This window comes from Schistocerca cancellata, chromosome 5 (genome assembly GCF_023864275.1).
Source record: "Schistocerca cancellata isolate TAMUIC-IGC-003103 chromosome 5, iqSchCanc2.1, whole genome shotgun sequence".
Classification (NCBI taxonomy): Eukaryota; Metazoa; Arthropoda; class Insecta; order Orthoptera; family Acrididae; genus Schistocerca; species Schistocerca cancellata.
Genome location: NC_064630.1, coordinates 136,242,622 through 136,265,639, shown reverse-complemented (window position 1 = coordinate 136,265,639; position 23,018 = coordinate 136,242,622). Strand labels below are relative to the sequence as shown.

General features: G+C 44.0%; 1 protein-coding gene across 1 annotated transcript in view; it reads right to left on the bottom strand.

Moving 5' to 3' along the window:
- The window catches only part of LOC126188401 (uncharacterized), a 305,868-nt gene that overhangs the window by 238,916 nt on the left and 43,934 nt on the right, over positions 1–23,018 (bottom strand). Inside the window, exon 4 of the mRNA XM_049930002.1 lies at positions 11,787–11,920. Coding sequence (XP_049785959.1) covers positions 11,787–11,920 — 134 coding nt within the window. The remainder of the gene's footprint in view (positions 1–11,786; positions 11,921–23,018) is intronic.

Sequence of the window (23,018 nt, the reverse complement as noted above, 5' to 3'; positions counted from 1 at the left end):
AATTTGAATCTATCAGGCAAGATGATGATTTGTGGATATCAATTGCCGTTACTAAAGGATAACGACTGATGTTAACTAACTAGCGACTAGATCCTGTGAACAATCCAACCCGCGTTTACTTAGGTTGCTTCTGGTCTGAATAGCTGCACGGTTTTACCAGAATTTCGACTAAGTGATATCTGAGTGCGCCCTTTCTCCAGCCCTCTAGACGTTAATTAATTAATTAATTAAAGGAGTGCATTATGGTGGTGTAACCTAAACACGTGGCTGAGCGCGTCGCGGCAGATCAGGTACGTCGACATTGCAGGTACGGGTCATACGGAAATCATCGTGGTGTACGTACATGAATTTGTCTATATTTGTGCCAGGTCGCTTACCCAGTGAATCATCGCTCTGCCTGATACAAATACGTTGCAAATAATGTTCACTTGTACTTACTTATTGTCTTCCCGGGGAGTATGGGAGGTTTCAGGACGATAATGCACGCTGATAGACGGCAGAACCGCTCTCGAATGACAAGAGCAACACAATCAAGACTACTTCAACCAGCTCCTCACCCTACCCTGCCATACGCCACTACCACTCCACTGATCTTGAATATTTCTGGGAACAACTGTGTCCTTATGTCTGCTATGTTTCTCCCCCCAGGAATCCTTCCATAGATATAGGAAGCACTGCAGACAAGATGGTTCCACATATCTGTAGAGACGTATCAGAAGTCACTTCCAGCTTGTTTGGCTGTTGTGTATAACTATTTAAAATGCAAGATACACAAATGCTGACTTTATATTTTATTCCGACCGGCTTCGTTCATAAACCACGTTCACGGTTCTGTTCAAAACAAAAAACAAAAATCACGTCCAAATGCAGAAAAGAAATGAGTCATATGGTCATACGATTATTTCGAATGTAACAAGAAAATTACTTACGTCGAAAAATTAATCTACATCCAACATGACATACTAAAACTGAAAGTATCATTCATTTCGAACATTAGAAGCGCAATATCTGTGTGAATAGCAACTAACTGAAGAGAACCAACACGAGACATACACTAGCATTATAGGGCCAGAACTCATTGTAAACAATTGAAAGATCAATGGCGACGAAGATATTACGTTCTTAGGTGGGATGAAGATAACACTAACAAAATTGTATTCCAACCAAACTTTTCAAGAAGACAAAGTAATAAACATTTAAAAGTACATTACATAAATTTTTTACATACTTAATTACTTTACGATAACAATATCCTTTGTCATGGTAAAGACTAAAGAGTGACATTTTAACAATAACATATAACAAAATTATCAGACTGGGTTGAATACCATACTGGAAATATCCAGTTCATGCTTACATCCATAGCTGAAAGGTATTAACGCAATTTACAGATTTTTCAGAAAAAAGTACTGTCCAATAACGCAATTACTATTACACCCAATATTTGAAACATCTTCAGCAAAGGTAATCAGAAATGATCATAGTCACAATCTTTTGAAACGATAAGAACAAGCGGGACCCTTTAGGGGGCTATTCCATGGCGTAAAATCAGAAGTGATGTACTAATAGCATATCCAATTAAGAAACAATGTACATTCGCGTAATCAAAAGTAAGAAGTTTGAATAATACAAATATTATCATAATGTTTTGTCAGGTGCCTTAGTAATAATGCCATATGTCCCCAAAAATGTACAAAAACGAAGCGCAAGAACACTTTGCTAAGAGAAAATATACAAACATTACCATAATACCGTCAATGAGCTTCGGTCAGTCACACACTGTAATTAATCCTTTCATGCTGACATACGATGTCAGAAAATAGAACACCTGTTCACAGATCAAGAAAAATTTGAGTAATCTCAATTCCCTATTTGTCGCTTAATCAACAAGTCAGCATGCCTTCACCTAAGGCCATCAGGCAGTAACACATTCATTAATCGTATGACCATCTAGGAGGATAATCAAGTGGGAGCCGCATCATAAGCATATTAGCTGTGATGCACCTCATTAGATATAATCAAACATCATTTCCTTTTTGCATTTTGTACGATTTTTATTTTGTATTTTGTTCAGGACCGTGAACGTCGTTTATGACCGCAATCGGTCGGAGGAAAAAATAAATAAAGTAAACATTTGTGTTCATGTATCTTAAAAAGTATTTGCAAACTGATAACTGCTTTAGCAGGACGTTGTGTATAAGCTGCAAAACTCCGATTATTCTACAAACCAAAGAGTTATTATAACACTGCGACTCAACAAACAGGTGCTTTCACTACTGTAAAATCTGCCGTATGCATATCGTCACAGACGTATCAGCTGATAGTATGCAAGAGAGAGGCATGAGAAAACTGGCTGAGTCTTGGGCACTTGTTGCAGTGCTGTTGAACTGGAGGTGTTGGGGGGACTGGATGGGGGTGGGGAGAGGAATGATGAGAGTTGGGGGGGGAAGGGGGGGGGAGCGTGCGCTATCGGAGCAGGTCTGGCCTATCGGGCATCGCGGGACAGGTCGGCGACCCTGCCCGCTGCGCCACGTAATCGACATTGTTACGGCCGACCGTAACGAGCAGGCGAGAAGCGTGCGCCGTAACTCTGCCCGGCTCATCACAGCTCCCCTCCCACACTGTAAACATAGACGCATAAACATTCTCCTTATCTGCGTGCAATTTGTTATCTCCTCACGGCCGCGGTTTGTCGCCCCGGGCTACGCGGGAAGCGTAACTCACACCTTGTTCCCAAACAGGAAGCTGGGTTTCGCCCGGGGTGCGTTATCGACATATTGCGAACACTGGTAACCCTGTAATTTTCAGTAGCTGCTGCCCAGAGATACCGGCTACCAACATGACTATTCACAGTACAAATAAAACACCGATTGAACGAAGTAAACTCAACTCAGAAAAGATTAGTCGCCCTCTTAAAACAACCCACTGAAGCTTTGCGGCTCCGTATGATGTGTAGACCAGGTGGTCACGTGTGCCTTCGCCGCTGAATTAAGCCGTGGCAGCGAAGCGGTGTGTACGTAACAGTCGGTTGCGTGAAGCCATCGCCGTAAAATGGGTCTACGTGGAGACTTGACGGAAGGGCAGAATGGTACCCGTGACCACATCTTGAATGAAGTCGCCTGATTTGTCGCTGTATCAACGCTCACCGCCCAGTGCGTTTACAAACAGTGGTGTATTATTTGCAGCCATGTAACAAAGCGTAAGCACAGTGGTCGTAAAATCATTCCAACTGGCATAGACGTATTTCTAACGCGGCAGGAATCTGCGCTGTCAGTGAAAGCAGATTCATTTCTACATCTACGAGAGTCGTTCAATAAGTAATGCCCCCCATTTATTTTCTCAGAACGTGCTTCTTATTAAGAGTCAGAATTTGTTGACAATTTACATAAACTTGTCTTGTCCATGAGCTATTTTTCTGCGTAGTCTCCATCACGTTCTGTGGCCGTACGCCAACGTTGTGGAAGAGCATGTATTCCCTGCTGGCAAACGCTCTTGTCCTGTAGGCGTAGCCATATTTTCACTGCATGACTGACACTCTCGTCATCTTCAAAGTGTGTTCCCCTCAGAGAAGCTTTAAGCTCCAACATTTCAGATGAAATGGCCTTTCCTTGAATCTTGTGGTCCGCTGTGAGCATTCGCGGAACCAATCGTGAGCACCTCTTTTTGAATATGCGAGAATCTTGATCACTGGAGACGCATTTCCAATGCTAACTGCCAACTGTAGAGCCAATTGTCGAGTTGTGATGAACCGGTCGGCACGAATAATGGCATCCGCACGATTAAGCATGTCTAGAGCAGTGGCTGTGGCAAGATGTCCCGAGCGTGTATGATTATGGAGATCTGTTTCTGCATTTCCTGAGGCTGTAGCTTTCTTTACCCATTGCCCAACTGTACTCCTACCAACTGCAGCATGCCATGCACTGCACACAAACGTTTACGGATGTTCACCACGGTTTCTTTTCCTGCACACGAGAATTCAATAACAGCACGCTACCTGTAACGGGAGTCGTATGTAGATGCCATTTTGACACTGTACTACGACTCTGCTATCTGCAGAACGGTTAGAAATTTGACTGGCGCACAGAACAAACATCAAATGTGAAGCACCGATAATGTCATCTGTCTATGCATATTAATGGCTTTTTAAAAAAAAATGTGGGGCATCACTTACTGAACGACCCTTATACGTCTATACTCCGCATGCTACCTTACGATATATGAGAATTATTGTCGGTGTCCTTCCGAATTAGTTCTAATTTCTCAGATTTCTCGTTGCGGTCTTTCCGCGAGACGTACGTGGGAGGCAGTAATATGTTGTCCGACTCTTCCCAGAATGTACTATGTCAGAATTTGAATAGTTTCCGACCGAATATTGCTTGAAACCATGTTGTGCTTCGGAAGGGATGAAGTAGTGTGATCAGTGCATCAAGAGAAATACGGAATATCTGTTATATACGAACTACAGCCACTTACAATACACTGCATTCTCGCTTCCAGGGAAGGAATACAAAGTTATAAGTAACAAAAAATTCCTGAACAGAAAGTACCAAGGAGATGTGTAGGGTTCGCAAAATAAAACTAGCTCGCAAAATACACTCTAAGGAGAAACAACACGACGCGCCACGAAGAAATTGATCCAGATGTACAGACAAACAAATGATTACAACTTCAGAAAAATTGTATGATATATTCAGGAGAAATAGCTTCACAAATTGGCCAAGACAATAATGCTTTGATCCACATTGACTGGCGGGGTTGTTACATGTTCTCCGCCCGCATCTCGTGGTCGTGCGGTAGCGTTCTCGTTTACCGCGCCCGGGTTCCCGGGTTCGATTCCCGGCGGGGTCAGGGATTTTCTCTTCCTCGTGATGGCTGGGCGTTGTGTGGTGTCCTTAGGTTAGTTAGGTTTAAGTAGTTCTAAGTTCTAGGGGACTGATGACCATAGATGTTAAGTCCCATAGTGCTCAGAGCCATTTGAACCATTTGAACATGTTCTCCCGAGGGATATCGTGCCCAAATTCCGTCCAACTGGCTCGTTAGATCGTCAGCACCCCGAGATGGTTGGAGGGCCAGACACGTAATGCTTCAAACATTCCAGTCCGCAGCTCGTGGTCTAGGGGCTAGCGTTGCTGCCTCTGAATCACGGGGTCCCAGGTTAGATTCCCGGCCGGGTTGGGGATTTTCTCTGCCCGGGGAATGGATGTTTGTGTTGTCGTCATCATTTCATCATCACTCGTGGAAAAGGGCTAGACTGCACTGTGTAAAGATCGGGACTTTGTGCTGGCGCTGATGACAGCGCAGTTAAGCGCTCCACAAACCAGACATAGACATCATCATTCAAACTTTCTCGACTGGGGAGAGATCCGTCGGCTTCGCTGGCCAAGATACGGTTTGGCTAGCAAGAAGACAAGCAGTAGAAACTCTCGCCGCATACGGACGGGCATTATCTTGCTGAAATGAAAGCGCGGCGTGTCTTGTCGTGAAGGGCAACAAAAGAGGGTGAAGAATATCGTCGACGTAGCGCTGTGTTGTATGGGTGCCGCGAATGACCATCAAATGGGTCCTGCCATGAAAGGTAAACGCACACCAGACATCACTACTGGTTGTCGGGCCATATGGGTGACGACAGTCTAGTTGGTATCCCACCGTAGTCCGGGGCGTCTCCAGATAAGTCTTCACTGGTCACGGGGCTCAGTTCCAACTGGTATCCATCACTGAAGACAATTCTATTCCAGTGAAGCTCTGAGCACTATGGGACTTAACATCTGAGGTCATCAGTCCCCTAGAACTTAGAAGTACTTAAACTCAACTAACCTAAGGACATCACACTCATACGTGCCCGAGGCAGGATTCGAACCTGCGACCGTAGCAGTCACGCGGTTCCGGACTGAAGCGCCTAGAACCGCTCGGTCACCGCGGCCGGCCGACGTATGTTCCACCCCTATCATATCACTCTGTATCAAGAGCTGCTTGAAAACGATTATGAGTATCGTGTTAACTTCCGTACATGATCATTAGAGACACGATGCTCCAGACGTAACATGTATCTTGTTTAGTGATGACGCCACATTTACGAGACAAGGCCAAATAAACCGCCGAAATATGCACTACTGATCTGTTGACAATCCCCGTTGGCTTCGTCAGGTGGAACATCAGCTTCCATGGAGTGTAAAAGTGTGATATGGAATAGTGAACCGACAGCTCATAGATCAGTGTTTCATGACGGAACACTGAACGCGCACAAGTATCATAGCCTCCAACAGGCCATCTTCCACGGATGCTGGAAGACGTTCCTCTGCAGACCAAGAGGAACCTGTGGTAGCAGCACGATGGCTGTCCAGACCTTAACGTACGAAGTACTACAGCATGCCATCACGAATTACACTAGTCAACAGCCATTTTGCATCTGGGATGAGATACATCAACTAGTATGTATTTTAGTGTGTAGAATCCGAATATACCTTTCAAAATGTTCTAGCACGTATAATTTTTGAGTTTTGAAAGTTTTTTTTATTTTTCGTATTCAGTATTTCGCTTTTTGCTGTTCTTGTGTTTTGATGTTTAATTGTTCGTTTTTGATCTGCAGAGGAGAGCTAGAAGATCTACAAATCGTCAGTAAATGGTTGGTGTGGTAATCCAGTGGTGTGAAAGAGATCCTCAGTGGGTGTTTCCTGTGAAAGATAATGCCAACTTTTTGTGTTTAAAACTTACAATAAGAAAAATGGCAACTAGTAAATGTCGTTGCTGTCTAAACCACCCCAACAACTTTTGTTATGTGTGTGGGAAACTCACTCCAAAAGCTCAAATAAAACCAATCACTGATTTGGTTAAGAAGGCATATAAATTGTATTCTGATTGTCCTGTTGGTGATCAAGATAAAAATTTTGCACCTCACATTGCCTGCATAAGCTGTACTACAACCTTAACCGAGTTGTTGAAAGAAAAACTCCGAGCCATGCCATTCACTGTTCCGATGGTGTGGCGTGAGCCTAAAGACCATTATTCAGACTGTTACTTCTGTCTTACAAATATTTCGGGACATTCAAGCAAAACTAGACATAAAATAAAGTATCCAAACGTATCTTCAGTACATTTTCCTGTGCCCCATGACGAGGGGTTGTCTGTTCCTACCTGTAACTTAAAACCACGGTACCAGACACCACGTCAAGTGAATCAGAAAGTATTGAACATACAGAAGAGTACTGCCCTCAATATCATGACGCTTCGCCTCACCTCTTTAATCAAAAGAAATTGAACGATTTGGTTCGCGATCTGAATCTTTCGAAACAGCAAGCTGAATTCTTGGGGTCGAGACTGCAACAACGGAACCTTCTAGCTCCAGGAAAAGTACGAAAGCAGTGGCTACGATCAGAGCTCTCTGACCGATTGGTGTGCGGCTCCGGACAGCGCTGAGTATCGCGGACATTGCCACATCCAGATGAACGCGGCACCCACAGGAAGCTGCCAGCTGGGCCCGACGTCCGACAAGCGGCTGCAGCGACTGGCTTGCATGCCAAGCAGCCGCGCCAGGCCTTATCCGAGCTTTTTCCTGCACCCAGATTGCTACCCTTTCTGCTCCGCCGAGTGTTGCAGGAAAAAGGCGCTGGCAGCTCTTTTTCGTCCTGGAAGTTGAGTCAGATCGGGAGGATGGGCTGTTTCCGCTGGACGGGATTTCTTGACCGGCCTGTATCGCGTGGGAGGAAGGAGGATGGCATCTGTGAGGCGTCGCAGGAAGGCGCTCGTAAACCCGGCCTACCGCCATCTGCGCTTCCTCCGCATCCGCCTCCTTGGGCACTTCCTCAGAGCTGGCCAGTTAGGGCTGACCCGCGGGACACTTCGTGGGGGAGCCCCCACTCCTGACCCCCGACGAAGCCACCTACACAGGTCGTTGTCAGTCGCTGCTGCCTCTTATTTATTTATCTTTCTGTTGTATACAAGGTGGTCCGGCCAGTTACAAAGAGGACAAGAAGTACTGAATATTGGCGCACAACTGGATGATAAAGTAAAGCTGTCTACAACCCGAAGGTAACTCTTAACACCACAATGCTTCACTGACCACGGTCATATTGGAGACGGTGTGCCCTTACCTTCCAACGACCTTTGAACTGGTTTACCCAGGCTACAGTTTAACTTGGTCTCCGAACCACGATGCAGGTCGGCATTTCCCGTAAACATAAATCATTGCCAGATGTGAAATAACTGATAGCCAACAGATAAAATTCCAAGGATTAACCAGGAATCGAACCGTAGACCTTTGGATCCGTGGTTTGGAACTTAACCAGTAAGTTATCGAGTCACACGTCATGATGGCAAATTTCTTCAAATCCCACCCCAAAATAGTATTGCTTCATTAACTATGCGCTGAGTACACAACTACAACACGGCCATTTAACACGTAAGTAACATATTTTATGGGTGGAATGTTTCAGATTAAAATTTTTCGCAGAGACCACTCTTACCCACTGAAGCTTGCACTCTGTCACTGCTTTTTCTACTTTCCAAACTCCGCAGAGACGCTCCTGCATGCTTCAAATACGGCTAAGAACTATGTCGGAATGAGGTAGCCTGAGCCGAAGAGAGATACTCATTTAGTGGAGAGATATTGGAAAACTCACGTTTTGCGGTTAATATCGTTGTAGAATATTGTGGATCGTCAGTAACAAGGAGCACTTTTGCTTGTTTGAAAACACTGACACGCAGATACGACTTCGCCCATTTTCATGCACAGCTACTGGTTTTCACGTACCTACCCTATTTGCTATTTGGTTTCTTTCGCAAAATAGTTGATCCACTTTACGGCCAAAACAACAAATCGGCACACACAACCAACTGGATTTTTTTGTCAAATAGCCGTGACTTTACTTTACTCTTTGTTCAGTTTTCCAAAAAAACAGCACCCATTTTATACGAAGGTCACTCACAGCAAGTTATCCCGTATAATTAAAACCGAATGACTACGCCTCGTACAGTTAGCTGCGAGGACGACAGACAACAGAAAACAAAGGAAGAATATTGTAATTACTAAGACTGTCACTTACGTATCTCCTTCCGTCCAGTTCTTGAATAAGGTTGTCACATAAGAAAACTCTTTCAGTCACTACTTGAATATTGTCTGGCAAAGACCCTTGTCAGTTTGGATTAAAGGAAGATGTACAGAACACTCGAGGCAGAGCATGTCGCGGAAAGGCTTTGGAAGTGACGCAAATATCACAAATGTAAAACACCATATCTCACTCTTAGGCTGCCACTACGTTGCTGTTGCGATGGCCGAACGGCGAACTGAATGTTTGATGAGCAGTCACCGACCTGTGTACTACTACAGCTTATTGGTTCTGTTTTTTTCTATTGCACCGTTAAATTTAACAGTAGTCGTCTACAGTACTACGTAAAAGTGTTTGCGAGTAAATTAAGGAAACATTCGGTAAAAGAGCGAACGTTGCTCCCCCTAGCTAGCGACCTAATTGCCGGTGAGACTGAGTGCGGCCGACAGACAGCTGGCAGTGTCGGACGCCCACAGCAGCCGAACGCGTGAAGCAACTGGTGCAGCGATTGCCACAGAAGGGGCGGACAATCAGAAACGCTATTAATTCACGCTGGGCCGACCGTACAAGGCCAGCAGTAACGGTCAAGTCGCTGGCGATCATGCTGCACAAGTTGCGACAGTGCCAACGTGCGCACCAAGTCTATCGTCTCCACACCATCCTATTGTTAATGCTCGCTTCATCCCCTAAATTTACTTGACCACAAACGCGAATTTCTGCAGAGATTCACGTGGCAGTACAAGGCAAAATTGGTGTCACAACGGTTGCTGGTTAGCCTTACTGTCCAGCAGGTCATTTACATGTCAGGTGGGTAGGAGAAGTCTGTGGAGTAAGTTGGTATTTAAATGTCAACATGTGTTAAAAAATAAAAAGGTGCATACGCATGAAAAAGGTGTTGAGAAGCGCCGCATAGCTTCGAATATATTAAGCCAAAGGATATTTGTCTGCTGTGATCAGTGGAGCGTATGATAGTACAATGAATAAATATCAAAATTTGTTAGAAACTGACGTCAGAAGAGCACATTGTACGAAAAGTGTACGGAACAGAAGATGTGACAAGAAACTATGTTTATGAATCGTTCAAACGCTTTGGGGCTAGACTACTTCACATTCCGATCGAACGTCAATAAACCTAATGCCAAACAACATGGAATAGGTATTACTTGTCTGGCGAAAGTTTATGAGTCTCCTCCTAGTCATTTGTCTTTAGAAAAAAATGTGTTGCATTGATAGATCGGCATGAAGATAATGACTAAGAGCGTCCAAGTGCCCTGGCTGCAGTTTGATTTTTCGAGGTCATAACTGAAACTTCATGACTACTCACGTATTACCCCAACACTGAGAACTGTTTTTTCAAAACTCGCTTTCTGCAAAACTGGCCATATGAGTTTTTTAGGGCATACTCTAGTTGACTTGGGCGCCTTTCTTAATCAGAGAACAGTTTTTTTAATCAAAATCTAGTTACATCCCTTGTCAGAAGCTACCAAATGTCTTCCGCTATTCCAAAACTCCCTTTCTGTTACGAAGGTGATATAGCAAAAACTTTTCTGCAGCTAATTTTTGTAGGGTGAATAGTCTTTGGATTTTAATAATGCTATTTTCAATTTTTGTTTTGGTAACATTTGCGGAAGTAACAACACGGGCTGATGATACTGGTTTACTGTCCATTTGCATTGTTGTTAGAGCACTGCCGGTTTCAAAACCACCTGTCTGGGACGACAGAGGTATCGCGTGCATTCTTATGCTGTTTTTGAAAAATTGTTTTTAAACAAAATGACAGAAGAATACTCTGAATCGGTAACATAAGTTGAAAAGGAAAGGAAGAGGAGTGTCCGTATAAAAGACCCCGAGGAAGATAAAAAGATTCAAATGGCTCTAAGCACTATGGGACTTAACATCTGAGGTCATCAGTCCCCTAGAACTTAGAACTACTTAAACCTAACTAACCTAAGGACATCACACACATCCATGCCCGAGGCAGGATTCGAACCTGCAACCGTAGCAGCAGCGCGGTTCCGGACTGAAGCGCCTAGAACCGCTCGACCACAGCGGCCGGCCGAGGAAGATACAGTGAAGAAAGTGCGGGGCCACTGGATGCCAGATGCGAACGCCTTTAAAGCGACTATACGTCCACGAGAAGGACCAAAGGCTGTTCTGCTGCCAACTTAACCTATGGATTGTAAACATCTAATACACTGAAGGCGAATAGTGGTGTGGATAGTGCAAATATAAGTGATTGATGGAAAGTGTAGATGTTGGGGAAACAAAGTGATCCACTGGACTATAAACACGTGACTTGGACTGACACAAAATATGTAAATGTTTGTCTTAATCTAATTACTGCATTGTACGTCAGCAATACTCAAAATTGTATGCAGTATATTTGTTTATTGTTTTTCCTTGGTACATAGATGGTAAGAAAGAAATTTGTACACCAATTTATTATGCAGAAAGCAAGTTTTGAAGTAATTTGATATTCTCATGGTCTTTCTTATATATATGCAGATAGTTCTTTTCATTTATGAATGTATCAACTGCTGTTTCGAAATTAATATGTTATGTATGATGTATACAAAATTTTCATCCATTTTCGAACCAACAATCTTTTCCGTTTCATGAAACTTGACAATTTTGCAGAAAGTGAGTTGTGAAAAAAAAAAAGCGGTCCTCAATGCGAGTAGCTAACTTGTGACATGAGTACTGACGCATGTGCGCTTGTGTTTGTTTGTCCTTCAGCAGAGCGGCCAGCGAGAGGAGAGCAGTCGTGGGCCGGGCCGGGCCGGGCGACGCGCCACCCTGGTGCGGCAGGGGCCGCGCCGGTAGTCGAACGTGGGCACTGCGGCACGCAAGGCCAGGGCGGCGCCCACGCGCCCACGCAGCTGACGCCGGGCCCGGCGACACGAGTCACCGGGACACCACTCACAGAATGCCTCTCCTCTGCACTTTATACCCGTCCTTCTGCACACCGGAAAGATCTGCCAGTTGTGAAACGCTGAAGCAAACTAGTGACTATACATCGCACGTTCGTCTGGCACTCGACTGAAATCGGGAAGCGGTCACGTCATGTCGCTCGCCCGTGTGATGTGATCTTTGTCACGACCGACAAATTTATGAAAGCATTATTAATAATAATGAGCGTATGGAATCGGTGGGCGGGAGACCCCTCGCGGGGCGGTTCGGCTGCCGCTCCACAAGTTCTTTAACGCCACTACGGCGAGTGAATGAGGATGAAATTACGATGAAAGACACACAACACCCAGTCATCTCGAGGCAGAGAAAATCCCTGACCCCGCCGGGACCCCGTGCGCGGGAAGCGAGAACGCTACCGCAAGACCACGAGCTGCGGACAGCATTATTAATGATTCGAGCCCAACTAAATACAGAGTCCGCCAGAAAAATGTATACACACTTTAAGGAACGAAAAGTATTACTTATATGTTTATTTTACATTTAATACTTGCTCACACATGTTGAAAAACCTTCACTTTAGCACATGGCTGCTTTAAATGTTCAAAATGTTCACAGTTGGCGGCTATACACGTAACAGAACGACGAGCGGTCTCCGCAACTACGTCAGTCAATGTTACGGTGGAGATCGCTGCAGATGTCGCTGTAATCTCCTGGCGAAATTCCTCCAGCGTGCGTGGCTTACGTCGATAGACGTTATCTTTCACACTTCCTCACGAGTAAAAGTCCACAGGTGTTAGATCTGGTAAACGCGGAGGGAACTCGATGTTCCCTCTTCGTCTAACCCAATGCCCCGAAAAATTTTTATCCAGGAAAGCTCGTACGGCTAAGTGGTAGTGTGGTGGCATCCCGTCCTGTTGGTAAAAGACCTCTTCATCAGCTCCATAAAGGGCACGTACACCTGGCAAAATTGATGTAACATTTCCAGGTACAGTTCTCCAGTGACAGTAGCACCAAAGCAAAAGGGTCCTACTAAGCCCCTAGATGGTGGTCCACACCACACACGAATCCCTGGTAGACTGACCGCTTTATCCAAATAAAAATGCGGATTTTCCGGTGCCCAGTACACACTGTTATGCCGATTCAAGGCTCCATGAAGTTTAAATTGTGCCTCGTCACTCCACACTACCTTCGTCACAAATTGTTCGTAATCAGTTACCATTTGCTGATACCATTCGCAAAACTGCATTCGGCGATCAGGATCGTCATCATTAATCGCGCGCAGTAATCGTGGAATGTAAACTTTCCACTTGACAGCTTTCAGAATTCTTCGTACACTTATACCTCTCTTTAGTCCGGAAGCGCGCGGCTGCTACAGTCGCAGGTTCGAATCCTGCCTCAGGCGTGGATGTGTGTGATGCCCTTAGGTTAGTTAGGTTTAAGTAGTTCTAAGTCTAGGAGACTGATGACTTTAGATGTTAAGTCCCAAAGCGCTTAGAGCCATTTGAACTTATACGGCTAACCCCCACTTCACTTGAACATTGTTTAGCAGACTTCTGTGGAGAATTAACAAACGTTTCCAACACGAGAGGTGACGTAACAGGGGTTGTAGCTGCACGCTGTCTCCCTGACCTTCCTTTGTGAATACCACAAATCGTTCCATGCAATTCAAACTTGTCAATGATGCGTTTAATTGCTAGGCGGATTGCCTCCACTGCCTTCGCACTTAAACGGTATTATCACAACTTGAAAAACCACTTCACGATACATTTTCGTTGCTCGCATGTCAAGCGTGCTCCAGCTATCTTGTTTTCTCAATACCGAGATGAAACTATTAACATCTGTTGAACCAAATACCACACTACAACAAACTCGTAACTCAAATCGAACGACAACATCGATATATCAATTGACCCTGACAAGTAGTGTATACATTTTTCTGGCTCTATTTGTGAGAAGCAAGACGACAAAATATCATTGCAGCTCGTGTCATTCGCACGAATTTAAGCTATATTCTTAGATTACTGCCTAACCACATCCGGAAATCGCGACGTATTCGGAAACAACGGTGAAATATTTGTGACAAGAACGAACATAATTGTCATTGCTGGTTGTTTCGCTCACAGAAATTTCATATTTCGTTTTTTAATCAAAATCACAAAATGGAAGGCATTCGCTACTGAGAGAGCACTTTCGCAGAACATGTTACTGTTACATGAATAAGAAGCTCCCACAATGTGTTACAAATATGAGGACAGAAAAAAAATGTATTAGCATGTACCTAGTTTCGTACTAACTTCCTTACACTCCACTGTAACACCTCTTTAACTGCACGAACACATGTAACACACGTAATTAACTGCCAAAAACTGTTCATATTAAATGTCCTTAGGACTTTTACAGACAACGAGTCGTTAACTGACATTTAATCATAATAGTCGCGGCTATAGTGGTACATCTTCATTGCGCCTTTGCCTTAAAACGTCGTACTGTCATAACCATGGTCTAGGTAGCGACCATAAGAAGCGAGTTATGATACGGAAACAACTGAAATATGATGATTCCAATATGGCGGCTCAAAAGTAGCTAGCGAGAGACGTCACTAGACCCCTTTTCGATTTCACCCATGTGTCAGCTGTACTCCGATTTTTAGTCTCTCGTCTGAAGCAATGTCGTTCCAATTCCGGCGTCACCGTTCTGCTTTACGTTTCTCATATCTTTGCCATTTTGCTGTGCAGCTATTCCAAACAATACTTTGTTACCACCTGGAAACACGTAGTAACTTTGAGCGTATTTGTTTTGTAATTTTCACAGATGACTAAACATGTATAAAGTCCAGAGCTCAGTACCGCAGAAGAGACCAGCTGCAGTGCAGCTTTATTAAAGTTGTGGTATCAGCTTACTCTTTTCCATTTATGTACCACAGTGACGCCGGAAAACGGGGATGAACCGATGGGTCTGGTAGAAAACACAGGAACATTTCGTTACAAAAAAAATATTTCTCAACAATATGTCCATTGTTCTTTACGCATTTGGACCGACAAGATTTCAACCTATTTTTGATTCCTCTCAAGAGCGCAGTATTCCTTCACTTTACAGATACCCTCGTCAGTACCACTTTTCAAGATGAGAACACATTGAATAAAATCTGGAGAGCAAGGGAGAGGAAGCAATTTCTGATAATGTACGTCTGGAGCACAGCACTCTATGGAAGTGAATCATACGCTGTGAGAAAATCGGTAAAAAAAGGAATCGAAGGTTTGAGAGGAGATTTTACAGAAGTATACTGACAATTAAGTGTACTAAGAAATGAGCAGGTTTTCTGTAGAATCAACGAGAAAAAAAATGTGGAGTAGACTGGCTAGAGGAAAGGAACAGGATGGTAGGACGTGTGTCTAGACATCAGGAAGTGACTGCCGTGGTACAAGAGAGAGGCGTACAGGGCAAAAACTGCGGGGGAAGACAGAGATTGGAATAATTGGAACGATAATTGTGGGCGTTGAGAGTAATTGCGATGAAGAGATTGGCGAAGTAGAGGAAGTCGTGGTGCACCGCATGAAACCGGTCAGAAAGCTGATGAAAAACAGAAAAAAGGGAAAGTAGATCAGTAAACAGTCCAAAGCACACACTATGTACTTTTGGTTCACTGTTCGCTTCTGCTTCGGCACAAAACGCAAGCGAATCAATAACGTTGAGAGTAACAGATGATGTCAAGCATGATAATGACCTGCAAGAACATAATTTTTCCTCCGGCAAAACGGTTTTCGTTTCGCAAGTACATACTCAAAGCTTTCCACTCGAACCTCTGCGGCACCCTGCTCACAGCTCCGGTTAGCCGCGTCCACACGCAGCAGAGTTCGCCGCACGCTACGGAAGCGTGCCTCGGCGTGCCTTTCCACGAACACAGCGCGACGACTGGGCAAAAACCGCCAGCTGCGATCATTAAAAGCGGACGCTGCTCTGGCGCAATATCTCCTGCCACGCACCGTGTAGCGTCAGCCTTACGTTACCGTACCTTACCGTTGTTACGTTCCACTTCCGGTCCGTCACGGTTCTCAACGTAATATAACGGAATGTTCTTCCTCCGACTGTCAGTACAGACCTGTTGCTGGGGTTTTTACTCTCGGTGGGCAACAAGGGGGATTCGAACGGGTTAACATAGCCAGGTGATTAGCGTTTTAATTTCAAAAGCTGTACAGTCTTTTCCTATTCGTTTGGCATTGGAAACCAACTAGGATAGTTTCCAACTATTATTATTAATGCTACTAAAATCTGTACAAAACAAACACACACACACACACACACACACACACACACACACACACAAACACCAGGAAAATTGATATTTCACACTTTTCAAGTCCATGAGCATTTTTACACTACTCGCCATTAAAATTGCTACACCACGAAGATGACGTGCTACAGACGCGAAATTTAACCGACAGGAAGAAGAAGCTGTGATATGTAAATGATTAGCTCTTCAGAGCATTCACACAAAGTTGGCGCCGGTGGCGACACCTACAACGTGCTGACATGAGGAAAGTTTCCAACCGATTTCTCATACAGAAACAGCAGTTGACCGGCGTTGCCTGGTGAAACGTTGTTGTGATGCCTCGTGTAAGGAGAAGAAATGCTTGCCATCACGTTTCAGACTTTGATAAAGGTCGGATTGTAGCCTATCGCGATTGCGGTTTATCGTATCGCGACATTGCTGTTCGCGTTGGTCGAGATCCAATGACTGTTAGCAGAATATGGAATCGGTGGGCTCAGGAGGGTAATACGGTACGCCGTGCTGGATCCCAACGGCCTCGCATCACTAGCAGTCGAGATGACAGGTATCTTATCCGCATAGCTGTAACGGATCGTGCAGCCACGTCTCGATCCCTGAGTCAACAGATGGGGAAGTTTGCAAGACAACAACCATCTGCACGAACAGTTCGACGACGTTTGCAGCACCATGGACTATCAGCTCGGAGACCATGGCTGCGGTTACCCTTGACACTGCATCACAGGCAAGAGCGCCTGCGACGGTGTACTCGACGACGAACCTGGGTGCACGAATGGCAAAACGTCATTTTTTCGGACGAATCCAGGTTCTGTTTACAGCATCATGATGGTCGCATCCGTGTTTGGCGACATCGCGGTGAACGCACATTTGAAGCGTGTATTTGTCATCGCCATACTGGCGTATCACCTGGCGTGATGGTACGGGGTGCCATTGGTTACACGTCTCGGTCACCTCTTGTTCGCATTGACGGCAGTTTGAACAGTGAACGTTACATTTCAGATGTCTTACGACCCGTGGCTCTAACCTTCATTCGATCCCTGCGAAACCCTACATTTCAGCAGGATAATGCACGACCGCATGTTGCAGGTCCTGTACGGGCCTTTCTGGATACAGAAAATGTTCGACTGTTGCCCTGGCCAGCGCATTCTCCAGATCTCTCACCAATTGGAAACGTCTGGTCAATTGTGGCCGAGCAACTGGCTCGTCACAATATGCCAGTCACTACTCTTTGTGAACTGTGGTATCGTGTTGAAGCTGCATGTGTATCTGTACCTGTACACACCATCCAAGCTCTGACTCAATCCCCAGGCGTATCAAGGCCGTTGTTACGGCCAGAGATGGTTGTTCTGGGTACTGGTTTCTCAAGATCTATGCACCCAAATTGCGTGAAAATGTAATCACATGTCAGTTCTTGTATAATGTATTTGTCAATTGAATACCCGTTTATCATGTGCATTTCTTCTATGTGTAGCAATTTTAATGACCAGTAGTGTATTAATTCTCTGATGTCTACTGGCAATTTTTTACCGCCAACCAAGAGTGATTTTGTATAGTCCTCTTCGACATGAAAGCACTTTACGAATGATTGAAATTCACTTTGGAAACTGCGGTAGAAAATTATCGAGAACGTTTAGCTGTCGAGTATCATTGTTGTCACCGGATCACTGGTTGTACGTGGTTGTAGTACTGTCCTCTATGTAGATTTGTGTTTGTCATTCTTCCGGCTGCTTTTCCACGAGTTGTTGTTTCAAGTGTGACATGAAAAAGCTGTCGTCAATAAGCCGCTCGTTTTGCTAGTTGGTCTGAGTTCTTATCACTTTCAATACTGCAGTACTCCATTACCTATATTAGTACAACCTCCAGTCCTCTAATAATTCCCAAACTACTCCACACATAATCATTATTGCGATCACGTTAAACGTGATGTCTCTACAGGAACAACGCTGATCGGGAGTCACAATAACCTATTTTGCCGTTACTTCTGCGTGTTTGAATGTCTCCGAGTCTACTATTGTTGTAGTGGCCAGTGAAATTGTGAACAATCCATATTGCATTATTGTAGAATTCATGTAATCACAGTTGGTCCTTTGAACAAATTTTGTGTGGTTCGTGATTAATAATCCCACTGCATTGCACCTGATCGCAGACTAACTTATAATGCTAATCAGAATGTTGCAACCACATTAAAACTCCTTGTTGGGACTTACCTAGAGCATAAACTTGAGTTAGGGTCGACACACACGGGTTATCACGAACTGGAAAGCTAATGCCCATCGAAAGGCTGTTTGTTTCCAGTAGAGATCGCATGATTCTAGTTGTCAGCTTAAAAGTTGTTGCCTATAAAGCGTCACCAGCAGGCAAAGGAAAAGAAAGGAGTCAAATTTCCCAAACCTTTTTCTTTTTTTGTTTCTTCCTCTTAAAAACACTAATTACGTACATAGCCTCTGAAGTACTTACGTAGCTGCGATCGTACAGTTGAGTGAACTCTGTTTCGAGAAATATAGCTTCGAGTGCACAAGCCAGGCAACCGGAAACAGCGGCAACAGGAAATACCTTAGAATAGCCGATGTCAGAGTTAGGAGACAGAGCACCCACATTAGACCGATCAACAACGCACAACCGAATCAGATGTCTGATTTAAGTAAAAATAACAATCATTGTTCCTCTCTAAAGTTGACAGTAAAATGAACTCTTAAGCCTGGTTTGATGCAGCACGTTACTTCAAAGGCGATCTCCTTTACACAAGATGAGTCAGGAGGAATTGTACAAGCTTTGAGGGGTAAAAGTATTGGTGATTTTCAACAAATAACTTAATACGGACACACGTCCTACTTCGAATGATTTCCGAAGTAGAACACGTTTCATGTACATTTTATCTGTTTTCTGCGTTATTCAGTATACTGTCATTTTTTACAACGTACTACGTCAGTGCAGAGGAATTCGAGGCTAAAAATTTGATACAGGACACCTGTGGTCTGCCAAGCCAGGAAACTGCCTCAAATTGGCCTTCGGAAAGTACCTAAGCTACAGCTCAAGCGCGTCGGGCGAAATTTTAAATATTCTCTAGCTTTCTTCGCGTAAAGTATTAGCCTCAGATGAAGTTTAATGTAATTTAATTGTGTAATTGTTTCTCTAGCAGCCACGGTTTTCGAGTTGTTAGAGAAAACCATACAAAACTGACATTAAAGGTGTTCTATTTCGGAAACAATTCTGAAGCATATGTCCATGCGAAGTGTTTCGTTTAGAATCGCCAATCTTGTCACCCCTCACTGAATGTATCTCTCCTCCTCGCTCATCCTGTGTACAAGTTCTAGGATTGCCCCTGTGACCCTTTTCGCTCCACTACCTCTTCGGCTACAGTTATCATCAACTATTCATTTCGTAATATGTGCCCAACCATTCCCTCTCTGCTCTTCATTATGTTCTCCACCAGAAATCTTTTTCTCTCGTTCACTCGTTGCAGAACATCCTCATTCCGCGCTCTGTTGAAGCGTCTGATCTTCAACAGTCTCCTGTTCCACCCCATTTCAAAGGCTCCTAACAGTTTAATTTTTGTCTTTCCTGTTATGATACATCGTACCTAAAGGCGTGCTTCATGAATCTTTTTCTGACGTGGAGGTTTATATTTTTGGGGAATAACAAATATGTTTATTTTTATAAAACGCCCAGAGTGGTGAAAACCCGGATCTCAAGTTACCCTTCAAAGAGCGTTGATTTCGCTCTCTTTTACAAATATTAATCCCTGATAAAGGAATGTTCATATTATGTACTTCAGTGATTGTCTTCCTCCTCCCATGTCTTGTACTACTACTACTACTACTACTACTACTACTACTAAGAAATTCGTACTTGCCACTGCATTCTATAACGCCAGTAACTACTACATCACCTCCAAGAACAAAGCAATTAAAGTGCTTAAACTTGTGAAATACAGGCGCTAGGCATCGTCTGCACCTGGTGTAGTACAAAGAAGTTTCCGCGCTGTTCCTCATTAGAGCACGCTCGTTTCTCGACGAAGCTTAGCCGCGTGACGCGTGTCTTTACCAGAGGAGCCTCGCACTTTGGCCGGAACGTCGGCGCTCGGCTCCAGATGGGCTTCCGCAGTGCGGCGCGTGGGAGTGCGTGGGCGTCCGCGGCCGGTACCGCACCGGCAAACCAGATCTGCGGCCGCTGGCCTCCTTTGCGCAGGTTGCGCAGTGGACCGGGGGGCCTTGGCTAGCGCGTTTCACAATCGTCACCAGACCCCCTGGTTCTGCAGATGGCGGCGGACAGCGTGTCGCATAAAGTCACCATCACGTGGCGGATTCTCTTGAGGAAGTGACTAGCCAGAAGAATTCTCAGGGGGCGCCTTCCCGGATAGGAGGTGGTTTTCCGCAGACGAAATGAAAATGTGGAAAAAACTGATCAGAAAAAGGGACACGATAAAGGACGTTTGCTGCATAATCAGGGAACCTATTCCGTAATACTAAAGGGAGCAGTTGGGGGCGAAACTGTAGAAAAAGGTAGAGCTCGGAATATATCCAGCAAATAATCGAAGACGTTGGTTGCACGTGCTGCTCTGAGGTAAACAGATTAGCACAAGAGACTATGTCGTTGCAGGGTGCGCCAAGACTCGTCGAATGGCTAATGACAAAGTGCAGGTCGGTGTGTCTTCAGAAACAAGAGCGACTTCGGTTATTCCAGTTGGCAGTTGACGCTATAGGCGGTAAGAACCATTACTGTATGACTACACGACTGAAGAACGGTCACTGGAAGCAGATACGTCCATAAAATATCATTGGTAGGGAAGGAAACATAAGTCCATGTGTAAGAGACAAACTGGAAGCCAATGACTTTTCTTTGTTTTTTGTTTGTTTGTTTTAAATACAGTTAGAATCGCACATCATTCAATGTTAATCCACCATGAATTTTACATCCTTACAGAATACAAATTGCATTTCGAAACTAGTAAATATTGATTGTGTACCTGCTGCGCTTTTACGTAACCAAAACAATTACCATTGATGCAGTACAATGTACATGCACGAACAAAAAAAAATATAATATACAATTATTGTTGTTATTTTGTGCTCAATAGAACGTTCTTTATCATGATCAAAGGCAAGAGTCTGCTACTGATACCAGCGAAACCTGGTTGTGGATAACAGGAACATGTTTTATGTAAGTTGGACGAAGTATTAAAGCGATGTTTGATATATTTTTATTTTATTGCTTTTTATTTTACGTTTCTGTTCAGTTAACTGCATTTTATAACGCTATATGATAAATCTATATTGTTTTCTTTATTTTTACCACAAAATCCCTCTGTTTCACGTTACAACTCAACAGTTTTCGAATGGACCTAAATTAAACATTAACAACTTGAATCTTGCTATAAATGCTGTTTACTTTTACGAAACATACAGGCGGATAATTATGTAGGACAAAAATGTAGATTATGTGGTCCTTTAGCTACCCTCACTCAGTTTCTAGACTGTTTACCGCTTCCGCTTTTTAGGGGAACATAGCAAGATACTGTTCGCGTATGTAAAGAAAGCGACCTTTATGAGATAACGCCCGATAGTTATGCAACGCACTTAATGCACAGGTAACTTGGGTACGATCTTAGCTTGTTAAAGCTACTATGAAAACTAGTGTATTCTATGATTACTTTAATAGTGTATGGCAGCCTACGGTCGTTTTACAACTCGACTACGGAGCGATTTAAAGTGGAGCGACCGCATAAAGTGAATCGAAGATAAGGCAGATGCCACACTGATATACATTGGAAGATTCGTCAGGAAAGGTATTTCGCCAACAAAGGAAGTAGCTTACAAAATTCTCGTTCGACAAAAACTTGAACACTGCTCGCCAGGCTGGTAAGATATGATTGATAGAGGAAGTAGAAAAGGTCCAAGGAAGAGAGTGACTTTCGTTACAGGTTCATTTACTAAGAGCGAAAGCGTGACGGAGATGCTCAACCAGGTCCAGTTGCAGACGCTGCAAGAGAGGCGTTCTGCATGATGGTGTGATTTGTCGGTAAAAATTCCCAGAGCGTACATTCCTAGACGATTCAGCCAATATCTTGTTTCCTTCTGCGTATTATACACCTCGCGAAAAGACTGTGGCAGTAAAATTTGAGACATTCGAGCTCACACGGAGGCTTACCAGTAATCGTTCTTACCGTGAAGCATTCGTGCCTGGAACAGGAGACGGGGAAGTGACAGCAGTACATACAGTGCCTCCGCCCTACATCGTTAAGGTGGCTTGCGGAGTGTAAGTGTAGATGTACACAGTGCTTGAGTTGTGCCAGTATGCTGCGGTGCGCAAAAACTTTATTTTTTTAACAGTACAATTTTAAAATGCATAGAGAAGCCTTAAAATAAGTTTTAAGACCCCTAAACTAAAAAAAAAAAACACCTCACCCCCGTCATGAAAGGCGGAGCTACGCCTGTTCTCAATAGCGCATTAGCAGTAATCTGTCAAATCAAGTAAGCAGTACGGAAAAGCCTCCCCGACACCTAAAATTCATCTTCTGCAGGACAGTTTTTGTTCGCATTATCCAGACAAACTTCGATACCTTTGTGCCGTCTGTTGTGTGTTTCAGTAAAAACACACTAGTTATCTAAACGGTTTAGATATTTAATTTATTTAGGTTCAATTATTATGTGTTGTTGCTTACCTTAAGCCTCGTTTTTAGGTTGCAAGTTGGCATTCTGCCTGACAGCTTCTGCTCTTCAAAATAATAGTAAAAATACACTTTTTTCTGCTTGAAAAATCATAATTATCTAGCGGAGAGTACA